The sequence below is a fragment of the Callithrix jacchus genome, chromosome 2 (assembly GCF_049354715.1).
Source record: "Callithrix jacchus isolate 240 chromosome 2, calJac240_pri, whole genome shotgun sequence".
In the NCBI taxonomy this organism is placed as follows: Eukaryota; Metazoa; Chordata; class Mammalia; order Primates; family Cebidae; genus Callithrix; species Callithrix jacchus.
The window spans coordinates 75,849,339-75,875,103 of NC_133503.1; the positions used below are offsets into that span (position 1 = coordinate 75,849,339).

At 38.0% G+C, this 25,765-nt stretch overlaps 1 protein-coding gene across 2 annotated transcripts in view; it reads right to left on the reverse strand.

Moving 5' to 3' along the window:
- The window catches only part of RAD50 (RAD50 double strand break repair protein), a 97,414-nt gene that overhangs the window by 55,873 nt on the left and 15,776 nt on the right, over positions 1-25,765 (reverse strand). For both annotated transcript variants that reach the window (XM_035290883.2, XM_035290882.2), the window contains exons 3-12: positions 19,351-19,502; positions 16,135-16,320; positions 15,578-15,782; positions 9,021-9,149; positions 8,612-8,777; positions 7,221-7,414; positions 6,236-6,442; positions 4,034-4,216; positions 3,426-3,583; positions 76-251 (exon numbers count right to left, since the gene is read on the reverse strand). In XM_035290883.2, coding sequence (XP_035146774.2) covers positions 76-251; positions 3,426-3,583; positions 4,034-4,216; positions 6,236-6,442; positions 7,221-7,414; positions 8,612-8,777; positions 9,021-9,149; positions 15,578-15,782; positions 16,135-16,320; positions 19,351-19,418 — 1,672 coding nt within the window. In that variant the 5' untranslated portion in view covers positions 19,419-19,502. The remainder of the gene's footprint in view (positions 1-75; positions 252-3,425; positions 3,584-4,033; positions 4,217-6,235; positions 6,443-7,220; positions 7,415-8,611; positions 8,778-9,020; positions 9,150-15,577; positions 15,783-16,134; positions 16,321-19,350; positions 19,503-25,765) is intronic.

Here is a 25,765-nt window from a genome sequence, read left to right on the forward strand (position 1 = left end):
CATCCTTAACAGTTACCTGTGAATGAAAATTCAAAGGTGTCAAAGTATCCTGATAATATAAAGTAGGTAACTTACCTCGCTGTTTCGATGATTTTTCAATTTCCTCTTTAAGCCTGTCTAAATCACTGTCAAAATCCTGGCTACCACAAACATCAAACAGCTTATCTTCGTAACTGGACAACTGCTCTTCCTTCCTTTTTAGTTCATTATTTATATGATTTTTATTCTGCTCAGCTGAGGCTAGTTCCTTGCTAAAATAAAAACAAATAAGAATTTTCATTTTAAAACAGGAGAAATGTGTTTGAAAGTTTGAGTAGGCAGATACAAGACAAATTCTGCCAACAAACCATTCAAGAGTTTGGTATGACGAAATAATTTTTTTTGGAAGTTGAGGGACTAGTACACTTCTGCCTTAACTCTCCCCCTAGGAAACTGACTCACCTGCCAATCCTGCTCATGGGCTGCTCCTAGAAAAATGTACACAGAATTCTGCCTGGTTTCTGGGGGTTCTTTGATCCCAGGTTAAGCCTCAGCAAGATGCCTGCTGGGACTACTGGACAGAAAGAAGACAGGAGAACATCCCCCTAATTCCCTTTAGTCCTTTCACAAATACTACTTCCTTACTCTCCAGTAAAAACTGTTTCTTTGTATCCTCTCCCTCCTTATTGTTGTCATCCACTTGCCACCTCATCAGTCATTCCCTCTCATTCATCAAAGATTTTGCTTAATAGTACAATTTATCTCCACTTTAATTTAACCCTTTCTTTTTTGAGATGGAATTTTGCTCTGTCACCCAGGCTGGAGAAAAGTGGCAATTGTAAAATAAACTCATTCTAACTTGATCTCGGCTCACTGCAGCCTTCGCCTCCCAGGATCCAACAATTCTGTCTCAGCTTCCTGGATAGCTGGGACTACAGGCATGCACCACTACACCCAGGTAATTTTTGTATTTTTAGTAGAGATGGGGTTTCATCATGTTGGCCAGGCTGGTCTCAAACTCCTGACCCCAGGTGATCCACCTGCCTTGGCATCCCAAAGCACTAAGATTATAGGCGTGAGCCACCGCACCCAGCCTCCACTTTAACTCTTAAACATCATTCTAGCCAAACTCAGTATTCAAACATAACAGGGTTTTTCAATTTGCAGGTTTCGACACACTAGCTAGCCACGTAATCAATTTAACATATTGTATCCAGCATATTTTTTAATGAAACAAAACAGATTGTAATATACTAGAGACTATATATACACGCACTACTTTCAGAAATTTGTTTCAGATAAATGTGTGTGACTGCACACATGCTTCTTCATCATGACTACCTATCATGAGTCACCATAAAATTTCGGGAAAAAGTAACAAATACAGATGATACTTTCATTATCCTAGACTCTACTGAGCACTTCTCATCAAGATCACCAGTGACCTAATTGCCAAGTACAGTCTTCATCTTACTCTACCTCTAGGTAGCACCAAACACTGTTGACCTTCTCCTTGAAGAGTACTTTCCTAAGGCTCCCAGATACCACCACTATCTGGCTCTCACCCTGGTTCCCAGGGCACATCCCAGATTCCTTCACTTGCTCCTCTTCCTTGGCCTGCTAACATTTTAAATGTTGGTGCTTCCCGGGAATCTCTGTAACCCCTTTTCTTCTCTTTGCGTAACTCTGTTAAGGTGACATGCTAATGACTTTGAATATGCTTTACATAGCAACAACTCCCCATCTCCTGAATTTCAAACTCCAATAATCTATTCCCTCACAGACACTTCCACAAGAAACACAGATTAAATGTCACCAAAACCAAGTCCACTATTTTCCTCAAAAATCTGTGTGGAATTTTAGACCCTCTTATCCAACCACTATCCAAGGTAACATCTGAGAAACAGGATCACTTTTTATAATAGATTACTCATAGAAACGAAAAGATAATTTTTACATTTTAATCTTCATAGGTCTACCAATTTTCAAGGGACAGGAGGCACAAATTGCTATCCATTACCATTTTACTTAATTTGTGAAATATGAGGGTTCTTCAAAATGTTCATGGAAAAATGTATATTATGAAAAAACTATGCATGAAGTTCAAAATGTTTTGCACTGAAATACACTCATTCTAACTTGTTATAACATGTCTGAATAGGATCGGGTTTGAGACACTAACAAGGCTAAGACATTAGTTTGAAAAGAGCCCCAGTTAGAGATAAAACAAAAACTAATTGGTTAACACAAGAACAAACATCAAATTTATGGTGAGGTGTGGGTGGGTGGAAGAATGGTGAAATCACTGATACTTTACAAAAAGTTATGAGGACAATGCCCCAAAGAAACCAGCAAATGGATTCTTTGCTGGTTTACAAATGGATAACTCAGTTTAAGAAGGGATGAGACAATGTTAAAGATGAAGCCCACAGTGGCATACTGTCTACATCAATTTGTGAGGAAAGATTTCATCTTGTCATGCCTGAATTGAAGATCAATGATTAAGAGCAGAAACAACAGCCAACACCACAGATACCTCGAATGATTCAGGTTAACAATTCTAACTGAAAAACTAAAGTTGAGTACACTTTCTACTTGATGGATGCCAAAACCACTGCTTCCAACTCAGCTGCAGACAAAAGCAGAGCTTTCAATGGAAAGTCTCAACAAGTGGGATCAAGATCCTGAAGTATTTCTTCAAAGAATTGTAACAGAAGATGAAATGTGGCTTTATCAGTACAATCCTGAAGACAAAGCAGAATGAAAGCAATGGCTACCAAGAAGTTGAAGTGATCCAGACAAGAGCAAAGGTCATGGCAATAGTTTTTTGAAATGCTCAAGGCATTTTGCTTGTTGACTTTCTGGAGGGCCAAAGAATGGAACAACTGCTTATTATAAGAGTGTAGGAAAGCTAGCCAGAGCATTAGCAGAAAAATGCCCAGGTAAGCTTCATCAGAGAGTCCTTTTCCACCACAACAATGTTCCTACTCATTCTTCTCATCAAAAAAAGGCCATTTGCAAAAGTTTCTATGGTAAATCATTAGGCATCCACCTTACAGTCCTGATTTGGCTCCTCCTGTCTTCTAGTTTCTTAATCTTAAAAAATCTTCAAAGGGCACCCATTTTTACGCTAATAAAGTAAAAAAGATGACACCGACATGGTTAAATTCCCAGGACCCTCAGTTCTTTAGATCTGAACTAAATGGCTGGTATCATCACTTAGAAGTGTCTTGAATTTGATGGAGCTTATGTTGAGAAATACAGCTTATATTTTTCATTTTTAATCTTTTAATTCCATTTTCCATGAACTTTCTGAAGTCTCCTTATATACAAGAACTAAAGTCTATCAATAAAACATACCATTTCATGACAATGATTTTAAAACATTTAAACACGTAAGCATGAAATAAGAGATTTTTATTGCATCTCCAAATCTTGCAACTTACTTCAACTTGGCAAGTCTGTCCCTGGTCTGATTAATTTCTTTTGATTTGCTATGCAGCCAGTCTTCAAGCTGTTTTTTGTTGGGAAAATATCCCAGCAGTGAGGTTAATTCATCACTGTGCCTCGATTTTATTTTTCTGATTTGTTCATCTTTGTCAGCCTATAAGTAAAAAACATCTTTTTGAAAATAAAGTCTAATATCTCCACATTATATCAAGAAAAATAAATTCTAGATTGACTACAGTTCTAAGCTTAAATCTATATAAATATGAAAATAAAATATAAAATTTCTTAAAGTCTTCAAGTGGGGATGGCCTTTCTAAGCCCTTAGAGTACCATGTCTAAAGATATAAAATTTTAAAACTTCTGTATGTTAACAGCAATGTGTATGTTTGTGTGTATATATACATATACATATAATTTGGTATTAACTTTTCGTAATTAAACAGTAACTTTTAAGCTTGAAAGTCTATAAGAGTACTAAGCTCACTTAGCCTCTAAAATATGAAGTCAATACCAACTTAATACCTTATAGTCTATAACTTATGAATGCAAGGTCAGCTATTTTAAATACCAGACAGTAAAACTAAAACAAAAAGAAAAATCATACTTTGTCTTTGGTTAGCATCTCCATCTGGGTCCGTGTTGTTGTATGATGGTTTAACTGCTCCATCTCCTGGTCAAGTTTACGCAGGGTCCTGTCTATGTCTGCTTTTTCATTTTGAAGGTTTATTACTTCCATTTTTAGAGTTTCTACATTGCTGTTTTTCTCAGCCTTGCTTAACTCACGTTCCTAGTCAATAATTCAAACAAATGCAAGGGTGTATCTATTTTGTGCAAGAATTAAAATGACAAAGGTGTATATATTTTGTGCAAGAATTAAAATAATGACAAAGTGTATTAGAGATTAACTACTCTGGCCGAGCGCGGTGGCTCACACCTATAATCCCAGCACTTTGGGAGGCCGAGGCGGGTGGATCAGGAGGCCAAGAGATCAAGACCATCCTGGTCACCATGGTGAAATCCCGTCTCTACTAAAAATACAAAAATTGGCCAGGTGCGGTGGCTCAAGCCTGTAATCCCAGCACTTTCGGAGGCCGAGGCGGGTGGATCACGAGGTCAAGAGATCAAGACCATCCTGGTCACCATGGTGAAACCCCATCTCTACTAAAAATACAAAAAAAAATTAGCTGGGCATGGTGGTGCATGCCTGTAATCCCAGCTATTCGGGAGGCTGAGGCAGGAGAATTGCCTGAACCCAGGAGGCAGAGGTTGCGGTGAGCCGAGATCGCACCATTGCACTCCAGCCTGGGTAACAAGAGCGAAACTCTGTCTCAAAAAAAAAAAATAATACAAAAATTAGCTGGGCATGGTGGCGCATGCTTGTATTCCCAGCTACTCAGGCAGCTGAGGTGGGAGAATTGCTTGAACCCAGGAGGTGGAGGTTGTAGTAAGCTGAGATTGCGCCATTGCACTCCAGCCTGGGTAACAAGAGCGAAACTTCATCTCAAAAAAAAAAAAAAAAAATTAACTACTCCTCAGAAATACTACTGTTTGTATCCAACAAGAGAAAAAAACATAAGGCACTATACATGCTTTAAGGTAAATCTTACTAAAGTAACCTTGCTAGGTTATAATGGTAGAGAATTAGTAAGTAAACCTAGAAGGGTCAAACAGAAAAGTGAGAATTAGTGAAAAATTAGGAAACGTATATCTATGTATACAGATTAGTAAGTCCTCAGTCAACAATTAAATATTTATTAAGTCCCCATGTAATTCACCATATTTCCTGATATGTAGAAACTATAAAAATAGTGTGATGTGGTCCCTGACCAGTGTCTCCCCACCCCAAGACAACACTGTGATAAAATGCTAAACTGACAAAAATGTATGCTACAATGGTGAGTTAGGAAACAAAAATAAATGTTTACACAGATAATCAAGATGGGCTTTATCAGATTTGTCAGGTTTTAGAATGCTTACCTTGGTGATAAAGATGTGAAGAAAGAGGACAGACTAGAAGCGAGACAGAAAATTTGGAAATACTTGAAAAGTTTGGCTAAGAAAGCTTTTACCACAGAAAAAGTAATAATACAGCAAAAATCATAGAGAATTACAATGTGTGTGACTTACAGGAAAAATACTTGCTTTTTTAAAAGTTTGGTTTTTTTTTTTCTTTTTTTGAGAGAGAGTCTCACTCTGTTGCTCAGACTGGAGTTCAGTGGTGTGATCTCGGCTCATTGCAACCTCTGCCTTCCAGGTTCAAGTGATTCTCCTGCCTCAGCTTCCCAAGTAGCTGGGATTACAGGTACATGCCACCATGCCCAGCTAATTTTTGTATTTTAAGTATAGAAGGGGTTTCACCATGTTGACCAGGCTGGTCTTGAACTCCTGACCTCAGGTGATCGGCCCATCTTGGTCTCTCAAAGTGTTGGGATTACAGGAGTGAGCTACTGTGCCCGACCTCGTAAGTGTTCTTAATTAAGGTGCTCATAAGAATCACCTAGTTGTGTTGTGTTTTGAACATACATCTCTATGACCCACTCTCAGAGATTTTGATTTGGAAGGTCTGAAGCTTTACGGTCTAAGAACAGTATCTTTTAAAGCTCCCTAGGTGATTCTAATTTTCAACCTACCAGGTTGTAGAACCAGACTCAGAAGATCAAGATATTCAGATGAATCCATTTTACATAAGAACAAGACAAAGTTGATGTTTTTATTAAAATGCCATAATCTTAGGATTAAAAATAGACAAAATACTTCTAAATGTCTTATAGCTTAAAATTGTTAGATTATTCAAACAATATCTTACAGCTTTTATGAGCTCCTGGTCCAGTTCAAGAATCCGGTCTGAAGATCCTTCCAACTGCTGTAATTCATACTTCACATTTTTTAGCTCGTTCTGCTTCTTACTTAGGATTTCTGATTTTAACTCAATTATTCTTCCCAGTCCAGTTTTCTTATCTCTTATCTCATCTATCTGTTTTTGTTTCAGAGTCTCTTTTTCTGCAAAGTCATTCTAAATATATATGTAAAGAATGAGCATTAACAATTTACTAAACAATTTAAGAAAAAGGTTTTTAATTGCAAAAGGAATATATGTACACTGAGTACAAAATATAAAAAAGTACAGTCATGCATTTTTTTATCCCATCCTGGCTCAGCAGGGATATATTCCAAGAATGCATCATTAGGCAATTTTATCATTGTGTGAACATCAGAATGTGTTTACATAAGCCTATATGGTATAGCTTACTACATATAGACTATATATGGTATAGCCTATTGTTTCCAGGCTACAAACCTATACAGCATAGAGCTATACTGAATACTCTGGCAATTGTATAAACACGATGATAAGTATTTACCTATCTAAACATATCTAAACCTAGAAAACATACAGTAAAACACAATATTATAATTTTATGGGACCAATGTCAAATATGTGGTCCATCACTGACCAAAACATGTGGTACCAGACTATAGTTTAACAACTTGTCAAAACCATTACCCAGAGATAATCATTAACTGTGAGCAAATGTTTTCTTTGCAATTAGCTTTTAAAAAATTTTTACTTAAAACCAAATAAAAAATGTAGGTCTACATTTTCTTCATATTTGTGTTCTTATACACTTTAGAACATTTGCTTCAATAAAGGTTTTTCTGCCTTGGAGCAGAGTCTATCCTAACACTAATCTAAAAATATGCCAAAATGGAGTCCAACCAAAAATTAAAACAATTCAAGTAGAGAATCTGATGCAAACAAAGTAACAAATACTGTATTTCAAAATACTTGCCATGAGCTGGTTGGCAGTTTTTGTTTCCCTTTCTTGTCTCTCTTTCACAAGTTTGTGAAAGTTTTTAATCTGTCTTTCACTGAATGGTCCACGTTCAAAGCCATCCAATTCTAGTTGTGTTGCCAAAGACTGAATTAATGAATCTCTAGCTCGGATATGTTCTTGATGGCGATCTGCTTGTAGCTGTAGACGACCTTTAAAAAAAATCCAGTTACTTTTTTTCAACTGGTGCTTAAAAAGTTGAGATAGTTGTAGATTCACAAGTTATAAAAAATAATGCAGGCCGGGTATGGTGGCTCATGCCTGTTTTTTTTGTTTGTTTGTTTTTTGTTTTTTTTGTTTTGTTTTTGTCTTGCTCTGTCCAGGCTCGAGCACAGTAGCACAATCTCTGCTCACTGCAAACTCTGCCTCCTGGGTTCAAGCGATTCTTCCGCCTCAGTCTCCTGAGTAGCTGGGACTACAGGCACATTCCACCACACCTGGCTAAGTTTTAGTAGAGAGGGGGTTTCACCATGTTGGTCAGGATGGTCTTGATCTCTTGACCTTGTGATCTGCCCGCCTCGGCCTCCCAAAGTGCTGGGATTACAGGCGTGAGTGGTGGCTCACTCCTGCAATCCCAGCACTTTGAGAGGCTGAGGCAGAAGGATCACTTGAGGTTGGAAGTTTGAGACTAGCCTGACCAATATGGTGAAACCCTATCTCTACTAAAAATACAAAAATTAGCCAGGCTGTGGTGGTGGTGCGCGCCTGTAATCTCGGCTACTCAGAAGGCTAAGGCGGGAGAATCACTTGAACCCGGGAGGCGTATGCTGCAGTGAGCCAAGATCACATCACTGCACTCCAGCCTGGGTGACAGAGGAAGACCCCACTTCAAAAAAAAAAAAAAATGTAGTGTGATCTCTCATACATTTTGCACAGTTTTCCCCAATGATAACATTCTGCAAAACTTCAGTATAATATCACAACCAGGATATTGACGTTGATGGAATTCATCAATCTTATTCAAATTTCTCCTATTTTATTTGTATCCCTGTGTATGTGTATGTATTAAGTTCTATATGATTTCATTACCTGTGAAGATTCATATATCCACTATGGCAGTCAAGATACTGAATAGTTCCAACATTATAAGAACCCTCTCTTTGTTCTAATCATAACCATACCCATCTCCCTCCTGACCCTTCTTTTACCCAGTATCCCTGGCAACCACTAATTTCTCCACTATTTCTAAAATTCTGAAATTAAAAAATGTTATATAAATGGAAACATACTGTGTATAACCTTTTAAGATTGGCTTTTCAGTCAGCGTAAGTTCTTGGAGATTCTTCATTCATACAGAAAATGTATAGTATTATAGTAGGAAAACAGACCAAATAAAAATTTTATCCTACCCTGTTCAACAAGCAGTTCTGATTTTTCTTGATTGAGAAGCCTAGATTCTTTATTTAATTTTTCCAGTTCACGCTGACAGTCTACCAACTTCCTTTCTTTCTCCCTTACTGTCCTCTGGTGATTGTGATATAAGTCATTTAGTTGCTCATCAGTCCCTTGAAAAACCTGTGTAACACCAAAATAAAAAGCTTTAATGTACAAACATAAGAAAATAGGATCACTCTGAGGTACCAGATATGAACCAAACCTTATTCAATATTCTTCATTTTAACATATATATAGAAGTAATACAAAGATCAAGATCTGTATTTGTTTTTTTCCCAACGTGGATGGCAAAATAAATTCAAATAAAGTTCATTACAATAATCCCAAAATTCTGAAGTAGAACAAAATTCTATCACCACAAACCTTTTCCATTTTCTGTTCCAGTTCACTATTATCTTTCTCCATTTGCTTCTTTCGGCTCTCCAAGGCTTTAATTTCATTGTCAAGTCTCATTATTTTAGAGAGATTATGTTCAATTTCTTTTAGACGATTCTGAAAATAAACACACATTACATAAATAAAACTCACTATAGCTTATATGCCTGATAGATGAAGACAAGTAAGATACTCCAGGTCCAGTGATCTCATTTAATGCTAACAATAACACTGTAAAGCAGGCCTAGAAAAACTGAAGCTCAGAGGCATTAAGTAACTTGTCCAAGTCCTTACAGCTAGTAGACAGAAGCAGGAATTAAATTACACTTCTAACTCCAAACACCATGCCCTGTCCTCAACATGTCCCACAAAAGTCATTCATTCTTTGGGCACTTGGAGTTACAATATGTAAAGCAGCACATTTTAAGAATGTAACTATTTAATGTATTTTTTTTTAAGTCAGTACTATTGAGAGGGCTAGATACTCATAGTGAGTTACCAGTATATTCTGAGCCTGTAGGCAAATTTACATGAAGAGTACACTTTAATCCAAAGCTTGCTCAAATCACAAAGGACTCTGAGCAAGTAAAATACAACAAATGAACTCAGTGACCTGCTCTGAGGCTAGCTTCCAGAGAGAGCTGGTTGCCTCATCTCCTAGGAATACTGGGATCTGGTTCGGGGCATTCTCTTACTGGATGAAGCTGGGGATATTCTTTCAGTATTTGCCTCTATGATTCCAAAGCCGATCAACTCTTCTTCTAAGACATTTTTAGAACCTAATTTTATTATTATTATTTTAAATGCAGAGACAGGGTCTTGCAATGTTGCCCTGACTGGAGTGCAGTGGCTATTCACAGGTGCAATAACAGTGCAAAACAACTTGAACTCCTGGGCTCAAGTGTTCCTCCCACCTCAGCCTCCAAGTAGCTGGGACTATAAGTATGTACCACCATGCCCAGCAAAACCTAATTTTAAACTAACATATTAAGTTACTGGAATGCTTTGCTAGCAATTGCAAACTTTCATAACTGCACCAAAATGCATCCTCAACTTTAACATAATTTATTAAAATTATACTAATAGCATACCTTATGATTTGTATATGAATGTAAATGGCTTAAAAAACAAAAACTTGGCTGGGCGCAGTGGCTCACACCTATAATCCCAGGACTTTGGGAGGCCGAGGCGGGAAGATCACGAGGTCAAGAGATGGAGACCATCCTGGTCAACATGGTGAAACCCCGTCTCTACTAAAAATACAAAAATTAGCTGGGCATGGTGGTGCGCGCCTGTAGTCCCAGCTACTCGGGAGGCTGAGGCAGGAGAATTGCTTGAACCCAGGAAGTGGAGGCTGTGGTGAGCCGAGATCACGCCATTGCTCTCCAGTCTGGGTAACAAAAGTGAAACTCCATCTCAAAAAAAAAAACAAAAAAAACAAAAAAAAAACAAGAACTTTGTTTACTTTGTTCCCTAAGGTATCCCCAGAACATGCAATAGGTGTTCAATGTTAGCTAAATACAAGAGAGATTTGGAAAAAATAATTTTACCAAGAACAACAGTCACAGGTATTACTGATTGAATGCCTGCTATGTTCTAAATATTCTATTAGGTGCTGCTATAAATTCTCTCTAATCCTCACAAAACTATATACTAAGCAGGAGACTCAAACGACTTAACTGACTTGTAGAAAATCGTAGATTGGGAGATAAGATGATAATGATAAGATTAGGAGGTAGGGTATCAATGACTAGACTCTGGGTACTAGAAGTAGACATTTATATGTAAGAAAGTAAACATCAGCATTTATCTCATGTCACATTAAGAATCTGATATGAAGCATATACTTAATTTTAAGAACCCAAACTATATAACTTTTAGAGGAAAACACTGAAAAATATTTTTGTGACACTGGGTCAAAGACTTCTCTAAATATGAAATGAAAAACATAAACCATAAAAGAAAAAGTTGATAACTGTACCCCATCAGAATTTAAAACTCCCGTCCCCTGAAAGGCAGATAAGAAAATATCTGCAAAACAAATATCTGATAGAGGGCTTGTATCCAGAACGTACTTAGAACTCTCTGACTGGCACTGTAGCTCACACCTATAATCTCAACACTTTGGGACACTGAGGCAGGTGGATCACTTGAGCCCTGGTGAGACCTTGCCTCTACGAAAAAATCAAAAAACATCAGCCAGGTGTGGTGGTGTGTGCCTGTAGTCCCAGCTACTCGGGAGGCTGAGGTGGAAGGATCACTTGAGCCTGGGAGGCAGAGGCTGCAGCGAGCCAAGATCGCGCCATTGCACTCAGGCCTGGGTGAGAGAGCGACAGACACCCTGTCTCAAAAAAGAAAAAAGATCTCTCACAGATTAATAATTAAAAGATCAATAAATAAATAAAATTGAAAAGTAGGCAAAAGATTTTTATATTTTACTACCAAAGATATTCAGATGGCAAATACATGAAAAGATGCCCCAAATCAAGCCAATCAACTGACTGACTGATCAACTAGGAAAACACAAGTTAAAACTATAAAGAACTACAACCTCACAATAAGATACAACTACACACCTACCATTATGGCTAAAATGACATACGACTGACAGTTATGTCGTTTTAGCCATATGAAATGAAAAAGACTGACAGTACTAAGTGTGGATGAGAATGCAGAGAAATTACATTCTCATACACTACGAAGCATATGAGAAAGTGTAGGACTACAAAGTGGTGCAGCCATCTGGCAACTTAGAAGGTTAAACATACACTTACCATACAACCTAGCAACCCCATTCCTAAAGTTATCCAAAAGAGATAAAAACCCGACCAAACAAAGACCTGTATACAAAAGTTTGTAGCAGTTTTATCTGTAACAGCCAAAAGCTGAAAACAACTTAATGTCCATTAGCAGGGATGGATGAGGAAAAAAATTATAATATATGCATACAATGGAAGGAATGCTCCTCAGCAATAAAAAGGAATGAATTATTCACACACGCAGCAACACAGATAAATCCCAGACACAAAAGTCTGCATACTGTATGAGTCTATATATGTGCCACTCTCTGGAAAAGGCAAAATTATAATGACAGAAAACAATCAGTGGTTCTTATGGATCAGAACAGGGGGAGAGGACTGACTACAAGGACTTTGAGAGGAACTTTTCGGGGTGACTGAAATATTCTACATCTTCATTGTAGTGCTGGTTATGCTACTGTATGCATATGTCCTAACTCATAGAATTTATACTCTAAAAAGGGTGGATTTTGCCATATACATATTATACCTTAATAAATTTGACCTAAAAAGAAAAAAAAAGTAGGCTGGGCATGATGGCTCACGCCTGTAATCCCAGCACTTTGGGAGGCTGAGGCGGGCGGATCACGAGGTCAAGAGATCGAGACCATCCTGGCCAACGTGGTGAAACCCAGTCTCTACTAAAAATACAAACATTAGCTGGGCGTGGTGGCATGCACCTGTAGTCCCACCTACTCAGGAGGCTGAGGCAGGAGAATTGCTTGAACCTGGGAGGTGGAGGTTGCAGTGAGCTGAGATCGTGCCACTGCACTCCAGCCTGGCACCTGGCGACAGAACGAGACTCTGTCTCAAAAAAAAAAAAAGTATAAACTTAGGAACCAGAGGACTCAAATCCTAACCCTTATTTCCACTATGAACACCTGTGCCTCAGTTTTCTTGCCTATACAACCTCACAGAGTTACTATGGGGTTTACACAATACATTTTAAAGCAATTGGATCAGTGTTAGGCAGTAAACATTCAATTAATGAGACCATATGCACCACTTGTGGAAAAAAAAATTCTGTACTTATTTTCTAACAAAGAGAACTGAATGGATACTTAAGAGCAATGAATACTGACAGCTCCGCTATGATACTCTGTAAAGTGCTCAGTTTCTCTCCATCAGTGTTTTCATTGCCTCTTGGTAGCACAAACATTATGATAAACATCTAGACTTGGATCTTTCATGACACCTCTACCTGCTTCATTCCATAAATCCAGTCAGTCACCAGATGATCCCCTGGATTTCTTCTTTGACATCTGTGTTTTGGTTCTAATCTCAGAACACAAAACGTAAGTTCTATCCCCAGAGTACTCACCTAGTAAAAGGAACTAAGACAAGCCAACAGACAACAACAACAAAAACAGCCAAGTGTTTAAAGCTTGGGTGTCTGTGTGAAATGAGACCAAAAAATAGAGCCACTGGGCTATCAAGTATAAAAGGACCATGAACTTGTATATAGAAAAAAAAAATTAGAAACATATTCCTCTAGCAATTTCCATTTAAGGCAAGAAAGTAAAACAGATCCAAGTAGGCCAAAAAAAGAGGGCAGGATATGGTGGGATTGTAATAAAGTCATTTATGAGAGTGAGAATTCCTGAAGATGGAGGGAATCAGTAAAAATGGGAAAGGATGAATTCCAGTGCAAGGTTGAAAGGAAGCAGTCTTTTCTGGGAAGGTGAACCCAAACTTTATCTGGGTTCTATGAAGAGAAGAACCTTCACAAGTCAGAGCTAAAAAAGGACTTTGGAAGTCATCTACTTTATAAATATTTATTGAACCACCTGCTATGTGCCAGGCACTAGGCTAGGCTCTGAGGATACAGCAAAAAATATTAAACCCTTGGAGAATTACTCACAATTAAACACAAAAAGTACATAAATACCTCAACCTCTGCTACAGCCTTGGTTAGAATCTTGGCACCACTCACTAAATCCTGGGTATTAATCATTTAGCCCTTCCTTGATATCATTTCCAACATAAATGCTTCTTTTCAATAATATGTATTTCCTTGATAGTGTTCAAAGACAGCTTGCATTTTACGGTCTCTATGTCTCCAATGAATGACCCACTCATTTATGATCAATGAATTCATGGCCAAATTCAGTCCTATGAAATCCTCTCTGGCTACCTCAGACAAAAATTCTCTTCCTTTATCCTCAGAGCTCCTACAGGTCTTGTTTTTTTTTCTGCCTTACCATTACATACGTTTGTCATCTCTCCAACCAGGATGCTTCTCAAGAAAATAAAATGTGGAGTAGGGGATGGGGGAAAGAAGAAGAAAAAAAATATTTTCCAGTATCTTAGTAACTACCACAGTACCCACACAGAGTTGCCAGGACAACTCATCCTAAAATGTAACATACTCTTCCATTCTTCTATTGAACTAAGTCTGAAATGCATTAGCTCTCTATAATCTGACCCCGATTCATATTGATCATTTACTCCTTTTATATAGATTTACTTAACACATACTCTTCCTCTCACAATCCTGTTCTGTTTAAGCTTGTACATGTAAATATATACATAAATACAAATGAATGTTTGTATATACTGTATGCATGCAGTTAAAAAAAGCTGCAGGTAGAATATACTCTGGAAGGTCAGAGATGAGAAATGGAGAGTATCTTTTACTTTTCACATAATAACTTCTTCACCGTAGGCATATGTTACTTTTAAAAGAAAAGTCAAAATAAATACAAACATATATAAAATGTCTTCTAGTTTGCTGATTTGATTGCTTCCCATTCTTCAAGGCCCATCTCAGTCCTGCCTCACCCCAGAAGCCCTTGCAATATATTTCTATGCACGACCATCGTTAAAAATATATATATTTTCTACTTCGCAATTTAAAGATCTATACTAGTATTTATAGGGGAGTTTTTAAAAACCAAATCAATAGATTTTTGAAAATCTATCTAAAACCTAGAAAACAACCATTTTTAAGAATGCTCTTACTTACTCAGACTGGGAATACCTTAAGGACAGGGGTGCTGTTGTAATCCTCTTTGTACCCAAGCACAGTATACCCTGGCACAAAGAAGAACCCTATAAACGCTTATTAAATGAATGAATGGAATTTCCTGTAGGCCCTTCATATAAATCACGGGGTTTAAAAAGCTATATTCACTTGCACATATATCAACATGTTATGGATCAATTCCAAATTCTGCATAATTTTTAAATGTTTCAAAAATGTCCTACAAATTTTAAAAATTCTCTAGAACTGTAAATTTTTTAAAAATCTTAATACAGGACTGTAAGTTTGGGTAATAATATTGCTATTTAACATCTAGTGATCTATACTACTAATTTAGTATGATGCTACAAATTTGTTTTCTTTCAAATCCAAACTCTTTGAGCAATTTAAAGACTAATATAGATCTAAAACATTAGCTCCCTGATAACTGAAGAAATATACATGCCATTCGATTTCATATACAAATAAGGGGTGAATGCTACCATAGTTAAAAAAAAAAAAAGACTACTCTTTAGTATATAAGAAATTAACTACTGTATATCACTATGACTCTAGTTAATAACATTACTTTAGTTATGTTTAGTTAATAACATTATGTTAATTGCTAACAGAGATTTTAAATGTTCTCACCACAAAAAAATTTGAAGCAATGCACGTTAAACGGCTTGATTTAGCCATTCCACAATGAACACTTACATCAAAACATCACGTTGTATACCATAAAGATATGTAATTTTTGTCAATTAAAAATAAAATCAAATTACCTTCAATGGATCAAGTTCATTCTCATAGGATTTGACAATTTCCTTTGAAGATGTTAACTGGGCTTCCTTACTTGTAATCTGATCACGAATCTCACAAGCTTTTTCCTTATTTTGCTTCAGATATTTGAGTTCCATTTGATATTCCTTTACTTTCTGACCTTGTGTCTGACGTACTTGCCGAAGTGTTTCCAAGGCTTTAATGTATCTTTGAAGATATAAAATAAAAATCAAATTTCTGGCAAAGTAAATTACAGTATATATTCATACAGTGCGATATTATGCTATCACTAAGATTACCATTACAATGAGTTTTTAATAACTTGGAAAATGCCTATGGCACAATGACAAGTGAAAAAAATTATATTCATACTGTCAATCAGGTAAATAAATATATGCACAGAAAGTGAAAGAAAATATGCCCAATGGTTGCTGCTGGATGAGAGGTAATAATTGATGATCATTCTGCTTTTTAAATTTTTTCTGTTAAAAAGAAGCATCCAAATTGTAAACATGGTTCAATAACTTAATGGACTACAAAGTCTTTAAGGGTTACAAACCTTGCTGCTGAAAAAATCTCATCAAACTTTTGCTTCAAAGCCTTTCCTTCACTTAAAGGCCAATTAGAATCTTCTTGATGACAGAAAATGACATTATTTAGCACAGCCTTGGAAACCCCAAGAGAACTGATCATTTCTCGGTCAATTTCTGCACACTTAGAGCTTAGACTGACCTTTTCACCATGCCTACAGAAAATGAAAATCAAGAACATACATAAAATAACCTTCAGTTGTACCTAATCTGTTGTTTAATCAATTCATACTGTACTTCTTTAAAAAAAAAAAAAAAAGGCCCTTCACCTATCTCCTGTTAGAAATGGCTTCATCATGCTAAAAAGTATAACTCTTAAACTATTTAACATTCACAGATGAAAAGATATGTAAAACAAAGTTGTTCAGGAAAGGAAGCCAGAATTTATTTTTTACATATTTGGACTTTTAAATACAATAAATTAGAATAGTTACAGATAACACATACAGTGGTATTGTCTTTAAAATAAGAGACTTAAAGAATAAAACAAAACATGATAGTCAACAGCAGATAGGCAAAGGTAAGTTAAAAAACATCTTAGAACAGAGTTCTTTCTTCAGTAACAGACTGCTTCAAGGAGCAGAGGCATTATCTGTCTTTACTGTTTTTTATACATTCCAATTTGTATTTTGAAAACATACTGGGCCAAGCACAGTGGCTCACACTTGTAATTCCAGCACTTTGGGAGGCCAAGGCAGGCGGATCACCTGAGGTCAGGAGTTTGAGACCAGCCTAACATGGTGAAACCCTGTCTCCATTAAAAATACAAAAAAATTAGCCAAGTGTGGTGGAAGATGCCTGTAATCCCAGCTACTTGGGAGGCTGAGGCAGAAGAATCACTTGAACCCGGGAGGTGGAGGTTGCAGTGAGCCAAGACCATGCCATTGCACTCCAGGCTGGGGAACAAGAGTGAAACTCCATCTCAAAAAAAAAGAAAAAAAAATATTACACTGGATATACTAAGAATGCTTTGTAGAGGACTAGAATAGACACAGATAGATCAATAGGTTATCACATTAGGTCACGGAAAGATCATAGTAGCTTGGACTAGAATGGTTGTTGTAGAAATGGAAACAGATTCAAGAGACATTTAGATTAAATCTGCAGGTCTTAGTAATAGACTGGATATGGAAAGCAAGGATGGTATCAAGACTTAGGTTCTTGTTTTTTGTCACTGGATGGATAGTGGTGTCATTCACCAAGGTGAGGCATATCATAAGACCTGGTTGTTGCAGGTTTTTAAAGGGGGGAAAGTCAAAGAGAAAGGACTGTGAGTTTGGTTTTAGACATGTCAAATCTAAGCTGTCTTTGAAACAACTGGTAAAAAATCAGAGATGGTTAAAAAGGCCTGGATAAATGGGTCTGGAAACAGAGGTCTGGTTTGGAGATATAAATCTGTGAGTCATCTATGAACACAGAATAGTCTGAGTTATGGATAAGAATGTGATTACCTAGGAAGAAAATACAGAGCAAAAAAAAAAAGGCAAAGATATAGGACTAAGCCTAATGAGACTTCCAAGCTTTATTGATGGGGTAAATGAAGTAGGTTTTAGCTATGATAGAGAGAACAGCAATGGATCATAAAGGTCTAGAAAAAGTAATTTTCAAATAAGAAGTGATAAACTAGCATTTACTCGCTATGGTACATGGAACAATGGTCCTCCAAGATGTTCTCATTTTAATCCCTTGAATTTGTGAATGTTACATTGCACAGCAAAAGAGAATTAAGATTACAGATAAAATTAAGGTGTTAATCATTTGACCTCAAAATAAATTATCCTAGATTATTTGGATGGGACAAATGTAATCATATGGGTTCTTTAATGTGACAAAAGAAGGCAGAAGAGGTCACAGTGATTTGATATGAGAAGAACTATGGTCACTACTGCTTGTTTTGAAGAGAGAGTAAGTGGGTCATGAGCTAAAACACATGGGTGGCCTCTAAAAGACGAAAAGAATAAGGGAACATACTCTCCCTTAGAGCCTCCAGAGGAACATAACTCTGCTAACCTCTTGGTTTTAGCCCAGTGAGACCCAATTCAGACTTCTAAACTACAGAAGTGTAAGATAATAAATGTGTATTGTTTATGCCACTAAGTTTGTGGTTTGTTTTGCAGTCATAGAAGACTAATCCATAAACTCTTACTACATATTAAGCATTTTATATGCATTGGCTTAACCTTGACAACATCTTGCTAAGATATGCACAGTGACAATGAATGCCTAAATGAAATAAACAGAGGCTCACTCTTAGGTCTACTTGTATAGCTGCGTACCCTTACCCTAATTAAAAATAGTTATTAGTAACTTTAGTCAGCGGTGTTTCAGAGGACAAATGGGACTGCAGCTGGAGTGAAGAGGAGGTAAAGAAATGGAGACAGCATCAAAAACTCTTTTGAGAAGACTGGCTATAAAGGGGAAGAAGGAGACAGGCAGTAATTGGAGTTTGGAATGAAATCCCAGGGTCTAAGACAGACTTGAATGTGTTAAAACGTCAATGATGAAAATCTGATTGAGAAGCCAGCGTAGTGCCTCTAGCACATAGTAGATGTGCATTATTGGTTAAATAAAGGAATCAACTTAATCAATTAAACAAATAAAAGGGAAGGGAAGAAGCTGAACAGTCAAGTAATTTGCTCAACAAAGACAGAGACTTGAATCTAAGGCAGCCTAATCCCCAAATCCATACCCATTAGAAAATGATACCTGCCTCTAACAGAATAATAATAGTTGAAAGGGACAATTTATCATTCTTTCCTATTTGTCTGTTTCCCATCTCACCCATTCTTACACATGACACTAGAAGTTCTTACTCATTCAACCTGTATTTGAGTGAGTATGTGCTTTCATTCAGCAATTGTTCAGAAATTACTCAAGAGAATGGAACATAACGCTAAGTCTTTAATGGGACCATTTTATTTAACTGATAAACAGTATCCACAAAAATCAAATGTTGATAGTGGAGGAGTCTGTGTGCGTGTGTATGGGTAGGGAGAAAATGGAAGCTCAGTACTTTCTGCCCAATTTTGCTATAAACCCAAAATTGCTCTAAAAAAATAGTCTAAAGTCTGTTGAAAAAAATTTAATATGCTCCCCTAAACTTAAAGCAATAGAAAACCACCACCAATTTACAGACCTAAAAGGCTGAAAATGAACAGAAATTCAAATATCATATAAACACCTACTTTGTTCTAGTAATGACTCCTTCCAGAGTTTTAAATTCTGTCTTTTTGCTTTTCTGAGTACATATCATAGATCTTTGTACAGCTATAAGTTCTCCATTGACATCACGAAATTGCAGACGAATCTGGGCTCTCACATCTGTTTCTTGAGCAACCTTTGAAAGAAAACAGAGAAAAAACTTATGTTACTTTAATATGCACCAGAGTGTTGGTTCAGAGAAAAAAATGCATAAGCAATCTTACTTGCCCAAAATGACGGAAAAGAAAGACAAATATTCTGAGTGAGTGACATTTTTACATTCTATCCAACACATAGAAGAAAATAATACTATTTAATTAATTTATAAAAATGATATATTATCTACCTCCTTTATTCACCATCATTAGATCAGGTATGCAGATTTTTCAAATAAATGAATTTTATCTCTTTAAGCATCACAAATGTTTTTTATCATTAAAAATCACAAGTTTATAGAAAGGTAGAATGATACGGTTTGGCTTTGTCTCTACCCAAATCTCATCCTAAATTTCCAAGTATTGCAGTTACCTCCCAGTGGGAGGTAACTGAATCAATGGGGCCAGGTCTTTCCCATGCTGTTCTTCTGACAGTGAATAAGTCTCATGAGATTTGATTTTTTTTATTTGAGACGGACTCTCAGTCTGTCGCCAGGATGGAGTGTAGTAGTGCAATCTCAACTCCCTGCAACCTCCGCCTCCTGGGTTCAAGCAATTCTCCTGCCTCAGCCTTCCGAGTAGCTGAGACTACAGGCACACACCACCGTGCCCAGCTAATTTTTGTATTTTTAATAGAGATAGGGTTTCACCATGTTGGCCAGGATGGTCTTGATCTCCTGACCTTATGATCCACCCACCTTGGCCTCCCAACATGCTGGGAATACAGATTTGAGCCATCACGCCTGACGAACCCAATGGTTTTATAAGGAGTTTGCGCAAGCTCTCTTTGCCTACTGCTGTCCACCTAAGATGTGACTTGCCTCCTTGCCTTCCGCCATGATTGTGAGGCCTCCCCAGCCACATGGCACTGTAAGTCTATTAAACCTCTTTCTTTTGTGAATTCCTCAGTCTCAGGTATATCTTGATCAGCAGTGTGAAAACGAAATATACAATAAACTGGTACCAGGAGTGGAACACTGCTAGAGTTATCTGAAAATGTGAAAGTGACTTTGGAACTGAGTAATAGGCAGAGGATAGAACAGTTTGGAGGGCTCAGAAGAAGACAGGAAAATGTGGGAAAGTTTGGAACTCCCTAGAAACTTGTTAAATGGCTTTGACCAAAATGCTGATAAGAATATAGACAATGAAATCCAGGCTGAGGTGGTCTCAGATGTATAAGGAACTTGTTGGGAACTGGAGCAAAGGTGACTCTTGTTCTTTTAGCAAAGAAACTGGGAGCATTTTGCCCCTGCCCTAGAAACGTGTAGAACTTTGAACTTCAGAGAAATGATCTGGGGTGTCCAGCAAAAGAAATTTCTAAGCAGCAAAGCTCTCAAGAGGTGACCTGGGTGCTGTTAATGGCATTCAGTTTTAAAAGGGAACCAGAGCATAAAATTTGGAAAATTCACAGCTTGACAACATGATAGAAAAGAAAATCCCATTTTCTGAGAAGAAATTCAAGCCAGCTGCAGAAATTTGCGTAAGTAAGGAGGAACCAAATGTTAATTACCAAGACAATAAGGAAAATGTCTCCAGGGGCATGTCAGAGATCTCTGCAACAGCCCCTCCTATCACAGGCCTGGAGATTTAGGAGGAAAAAATGGTTTCGTAGGCCAGGCCCAGGGTCCCTCTGCTGTGTGTAGTAGGCACTTGGCGCCCAGTGTTCCAGCCACTCCAGCCGTAACTAAAAGGGCCAGGGTACAGCTTGGGCTGTTGCTTCAGAGAGTGGAAGCCCCAAGCCTTGGCAGCTTCCATGTGGTGTTGAGACTGTGGGTGCACAGAAGTTAAGAACTGAGGTTTGGGAACCTCCACCTAGATTTCAGATTTCAGAGGATGTATGGAAACACCTGGGTACCCAGGCAGAAGTTTGCTGCAAGGGCAAGGCCCTCATGGAAAATCTCTGCTAGGGCAGTATGGGAGGGAAATGTGGGGTTGGAGACTCCACTCAGCATTCCTATGTAGGGGCTGCCTAGTGGAGCTGTGAGAAGGTGGCCACTGTCCTCCAGACGGGGAGATTCCCCCAGAATGGTAGCTCCACTGACAGCACGCACTATGCACCTGGAAAAGCTGCACTCAACACTAGCCTATGAAAGCAGCCAGGAAGGAGACTATACCCTGCAATGCCACTGGGGCAGAGCTGCCCAAGACCATGGGAGCCCATCTCTTTTGATCTGGATGTGAGACACAGTCAAAGGAGATCATTTTGAAGCTTTAAGATTTGCGTTCCCCACTGAATTTAGGACTTGCATGAGGCCTGTAGCCCCTTTGTTTTGGCCAATTTCTCCCACTTGGAATGGCTGTATTTACCCAATCCCTGTATCCCTACTGTATCTAAGAAGTAACTAACTTGCTTTTGATTTTACAGACTCATAGGCAGAAAACACTTGCCTTGTCTCAGATAAGACTCTGGACTGTGGACTTTTTGAGTTTTTGCTGAAATGAGTTAAGATTTTGGGGGACTGTTGGGAAGGCACGATTGATTTTGAAATATAAGGACGAGAGACTGTTTTGCTTTTTAAAAGATGGGATGGGGAGAATGATCCAAGATGGCCGATCGCTAACATCCCGGGATTGCAGCTCTCAGGGAAGGAGCGGAGAACTAGAGGACGCCACACTTTCAGACAAATTCTGGTCGCTCACGGAGCAGAAGATCGCCCAGTGGAGGAAACACACGGGTGGCCAGCGCGACTCTCGTGGCTGGCGCAGCGGTTCCGCGGGCACCTCGGCGCGGCAGCTCTTGGAGCAGAGTAAACAGGTTCGGAGGACCCACAAGGGCCCCCAGCACAACACCAGAGCCCGGCCCAGCGGCTGTGACGGCACTTCGGTGCGGCAGCGCTCGGCGCAGAGTAAACGGACCGGTTCCCCTTCTGACCAAGGTTTGGAGCCCCGGGAAGGCAGAGTTGCCTACTAGGGACACAAGAAGGAAGCCCGACAGGAGAATCCTGGGCAGAAAAGCACCATCAGTTTTAACGCCGCTGCTCTGGCCCTGGGAACTAACAACCTGGATGTCCACTCAAGAGACCTAATCTGAAAGTTGGTAAATTCAAAGACGGCAGGAGGATAAATTTACAATGACGGGAAGAAACCAGCATAAAAAAGCCGAGAATACTCAAAGTCAGAACGCCTCTCCCTCTAAAGATGATCACAGTTCCACATCAACAATGGAACAAGGCTTGATGGAGAACGAGCGCCTCCTGATGACAGAATCACTCTTCAAGGAATGGATAATAACAAACTTTGGTGAGTTAAAAGAACACGTTGTAGCCCAACGTAAAAAAACTAGCAACTTTGAAAAAAGGTTTGATGAAATCCTATTGAGAATAGACAACTTAGAGAGGAGTATGAGTGAATTAATGGAACTGAAGAATACAATACAGGAACTCCAAGAAGTATGCACACGTTTAAACACTCGAATTGTTCAAGCAGAAGAAGGGATATCAGAGGTCAAAGTCCAACTTAATGAAATAAAACGTGAAGAAAAGATTAGAGAAAAAAGGATAAAAAGGAATGAGCAAAGTCTCCAAGAAATGTGGGACTATGTGAAAAGACCAAATTTACGTTTGATAGGTGTACCTGAATGCAACGGAGAGAATGAATCCAAGCTGGAAAATACCCTTCAGGGTATTATTCAGGAAAATTTTCCTAAACTAGCAAAGCAGGTCAACATTCAACCCCAGGTAATACAGAGAACACCACAAAGATATTCCTCAAGAAGAGCAACCCCAAGGCACATAATCGTTAGATTCACCAGGGTTGAAACGAAGGAGAAAATACTAAGGGCAGCCAGAGAGAAAGGTCATGTTACCCACAAAGGCAAGCCTATCAGACTCACAGCAGATCTCTCGGCAGAAACTCTACAAGCCAGAAGAGAGTGGGGGCCAATATTCAACATCCTCAAAGAACAGAACCTTCAGCCCAGAATTTCATATCCAGCCAAACTAAGCTTCACAACTGAAGGAAAAATAAAATCTTTTATGAACAAGCAAGAACTCAGAGATTTTATTACCACCAGGCCTGCTTTACAAGAGCTTCTGAAAGAAGCATTACACACAGAAAGAAACAACCAGTATTAGCCTTTCTAAAAATACACCAAAAAGTAAAGAGCACCAACATAAAGAAGAATTTACACCAACGAATGGATAAAATAGCCAGTCAACATCAAATGGCAGTAACCCTAAATTTAAATTGACTAAATCCCCCAATCAAAAGACACAGCCAAAACCCAATGGCATGTTACATCCAGACCTGTTTCACATGCAAGGATACACAAAGACTTAAAACAAAGGGATGGAGAAAGATTTACCAACCAAATAGAGAGCAAAAATAAATAATAAATAAATAAAAAGCAGGAGTTGCAAATCTCGTAGCGGATAAAATAGATTTTAAAGCAACAAAGATATAGTGGTAAAAGGATCTATGCAACAACAAGAGCTAACGATCCTAACACCCAGATACATAGAGACTTATACTCAATGAGACAGAAAATTAATAAGGATATCAAGGACTCGAACTCAGATCCAGAAAAAGTAAACTTAATAAATATTTATAGAGCTCTCCACTTCAAATACACAAAATATACATTCTTGTCAATACCACATCACATCTATCCATAAGTTTAAATGAAACATTGATTGGTCATTAATAATACCCAATTTTTTTCAAAATAAAGCAATATTTCCATGTACTCTCCCTCTTTCTCTTCCTCTTTCTTCCTCTCCTTTACTTATTTTTTTTTTTCCTTCTCTCAAAAAAAAATCAACTTGTAAACCTCTAGATCCAGGTCGGCAATATTTCTCTCATTGCTTGATTTCCTTCCTTCCCTCCCTCCCTCCCCGCTTCCTCCCTTCTTTCCTTCCTTCATCCCTTCCTTCCTCCCTACCATCCTTCTTCCCTCCCTTCCTGCCTTCCTCCCCCCCATAAAAAAAAAAAAAAAAAAAAAAAAAAAAAAAAAAAAGAAATATAAGGACATGAGATTTGGGAGGGACCAGGGTTTTGATATGGTTTGGCTGTGTCCCCACCCAAATCTCATCTTGAATTCCCATGGGTGGGACATAGTGGAATCATGGGGGCAGATCCTTCCTATGTTGTTCTTGTGATAGTAAGTTTCATGAGATCTGATGTTTATTACAAGGGGTAGTTTTCCTGCACAAGCTCTCCTCTTGTCTACCACCACGTGAGACATGGCTTTCACCTTCCGCCAAGATTGTGTGAGCCTTCCCAGCCACATGGAACTTGAAGTCCATTAAATCTCTTTCTTTTGTAAACTGCCCAGTCTTGGGTATATCTTTATCAGCAGTGTGAAAATGGACTAATCCACAGAACTACAGTATACATAGTTTTCCTGCCTTACAAATCACATGAGAGTAAGTTGCTGATCTGACATCCGAACACCAGTACTTCCTACAAAACAAGGACATTTTCAACCACAAAAATCAGGAAACTCATAGATATATTACTACCACATGGTCCACAAATCCCATTCAAGTCTTGCCAGTTGTTCCAACATGTGATAAATTACTTATTAACTCAGCTGTGGCATGTAAAATAATGGTCCTGCAAAGATGTCCATTCTAAACCTTTGAATTTGTAAATGTCACATTACATTTACATGACAAAAGAGAATGTAATGTTACATTACATTACATGACAAAAGAGAATTAACATGATAGATGAAACTAGGGTGTCAATCCTTGACCTTAACGTAGAAAGATTATCCTGGATTATTTGAATGAGGCAAAGTATCCACAAAAAAATTAGATGCTAATAGTAGAGGAGTCTATGTGTGTAGGGGTAGGGAGTAAAAAAAACTGTACTTTCTGCTCAATTTTGCTATGAACCCAAAGCTGATCTACAAAATAAAGCTTAAAGTCTGTTGAAAAAAATTTAATATGCTCCCTTAAACTAGTAAAAACGACCATCGTCGTATGTACCTAAAAGACTAACAATGAACAGACATTCAAACATCATATAAACACCTACTTTTTTCGAATGTCTTTTGTCTTATATTAATATAGTCACTTCAGCTCTCTTTTCATTAGTTGGCACAGTATATTTTTTCCAACCTTTTATTTTTAACCCATCTGTACTGTTATACATAAAAACACTGTTATTCCTTTTACTTTACTTGGGTTGTTATTGTGCTCCATTTTTCTCATGCTTGTTTTTATTTATATTTTAAGGTTCTTATCTGCTAATTCTATCATCTATTTCATCTCTAGGGTAGTTTTTGTGGATACCTTCCTCA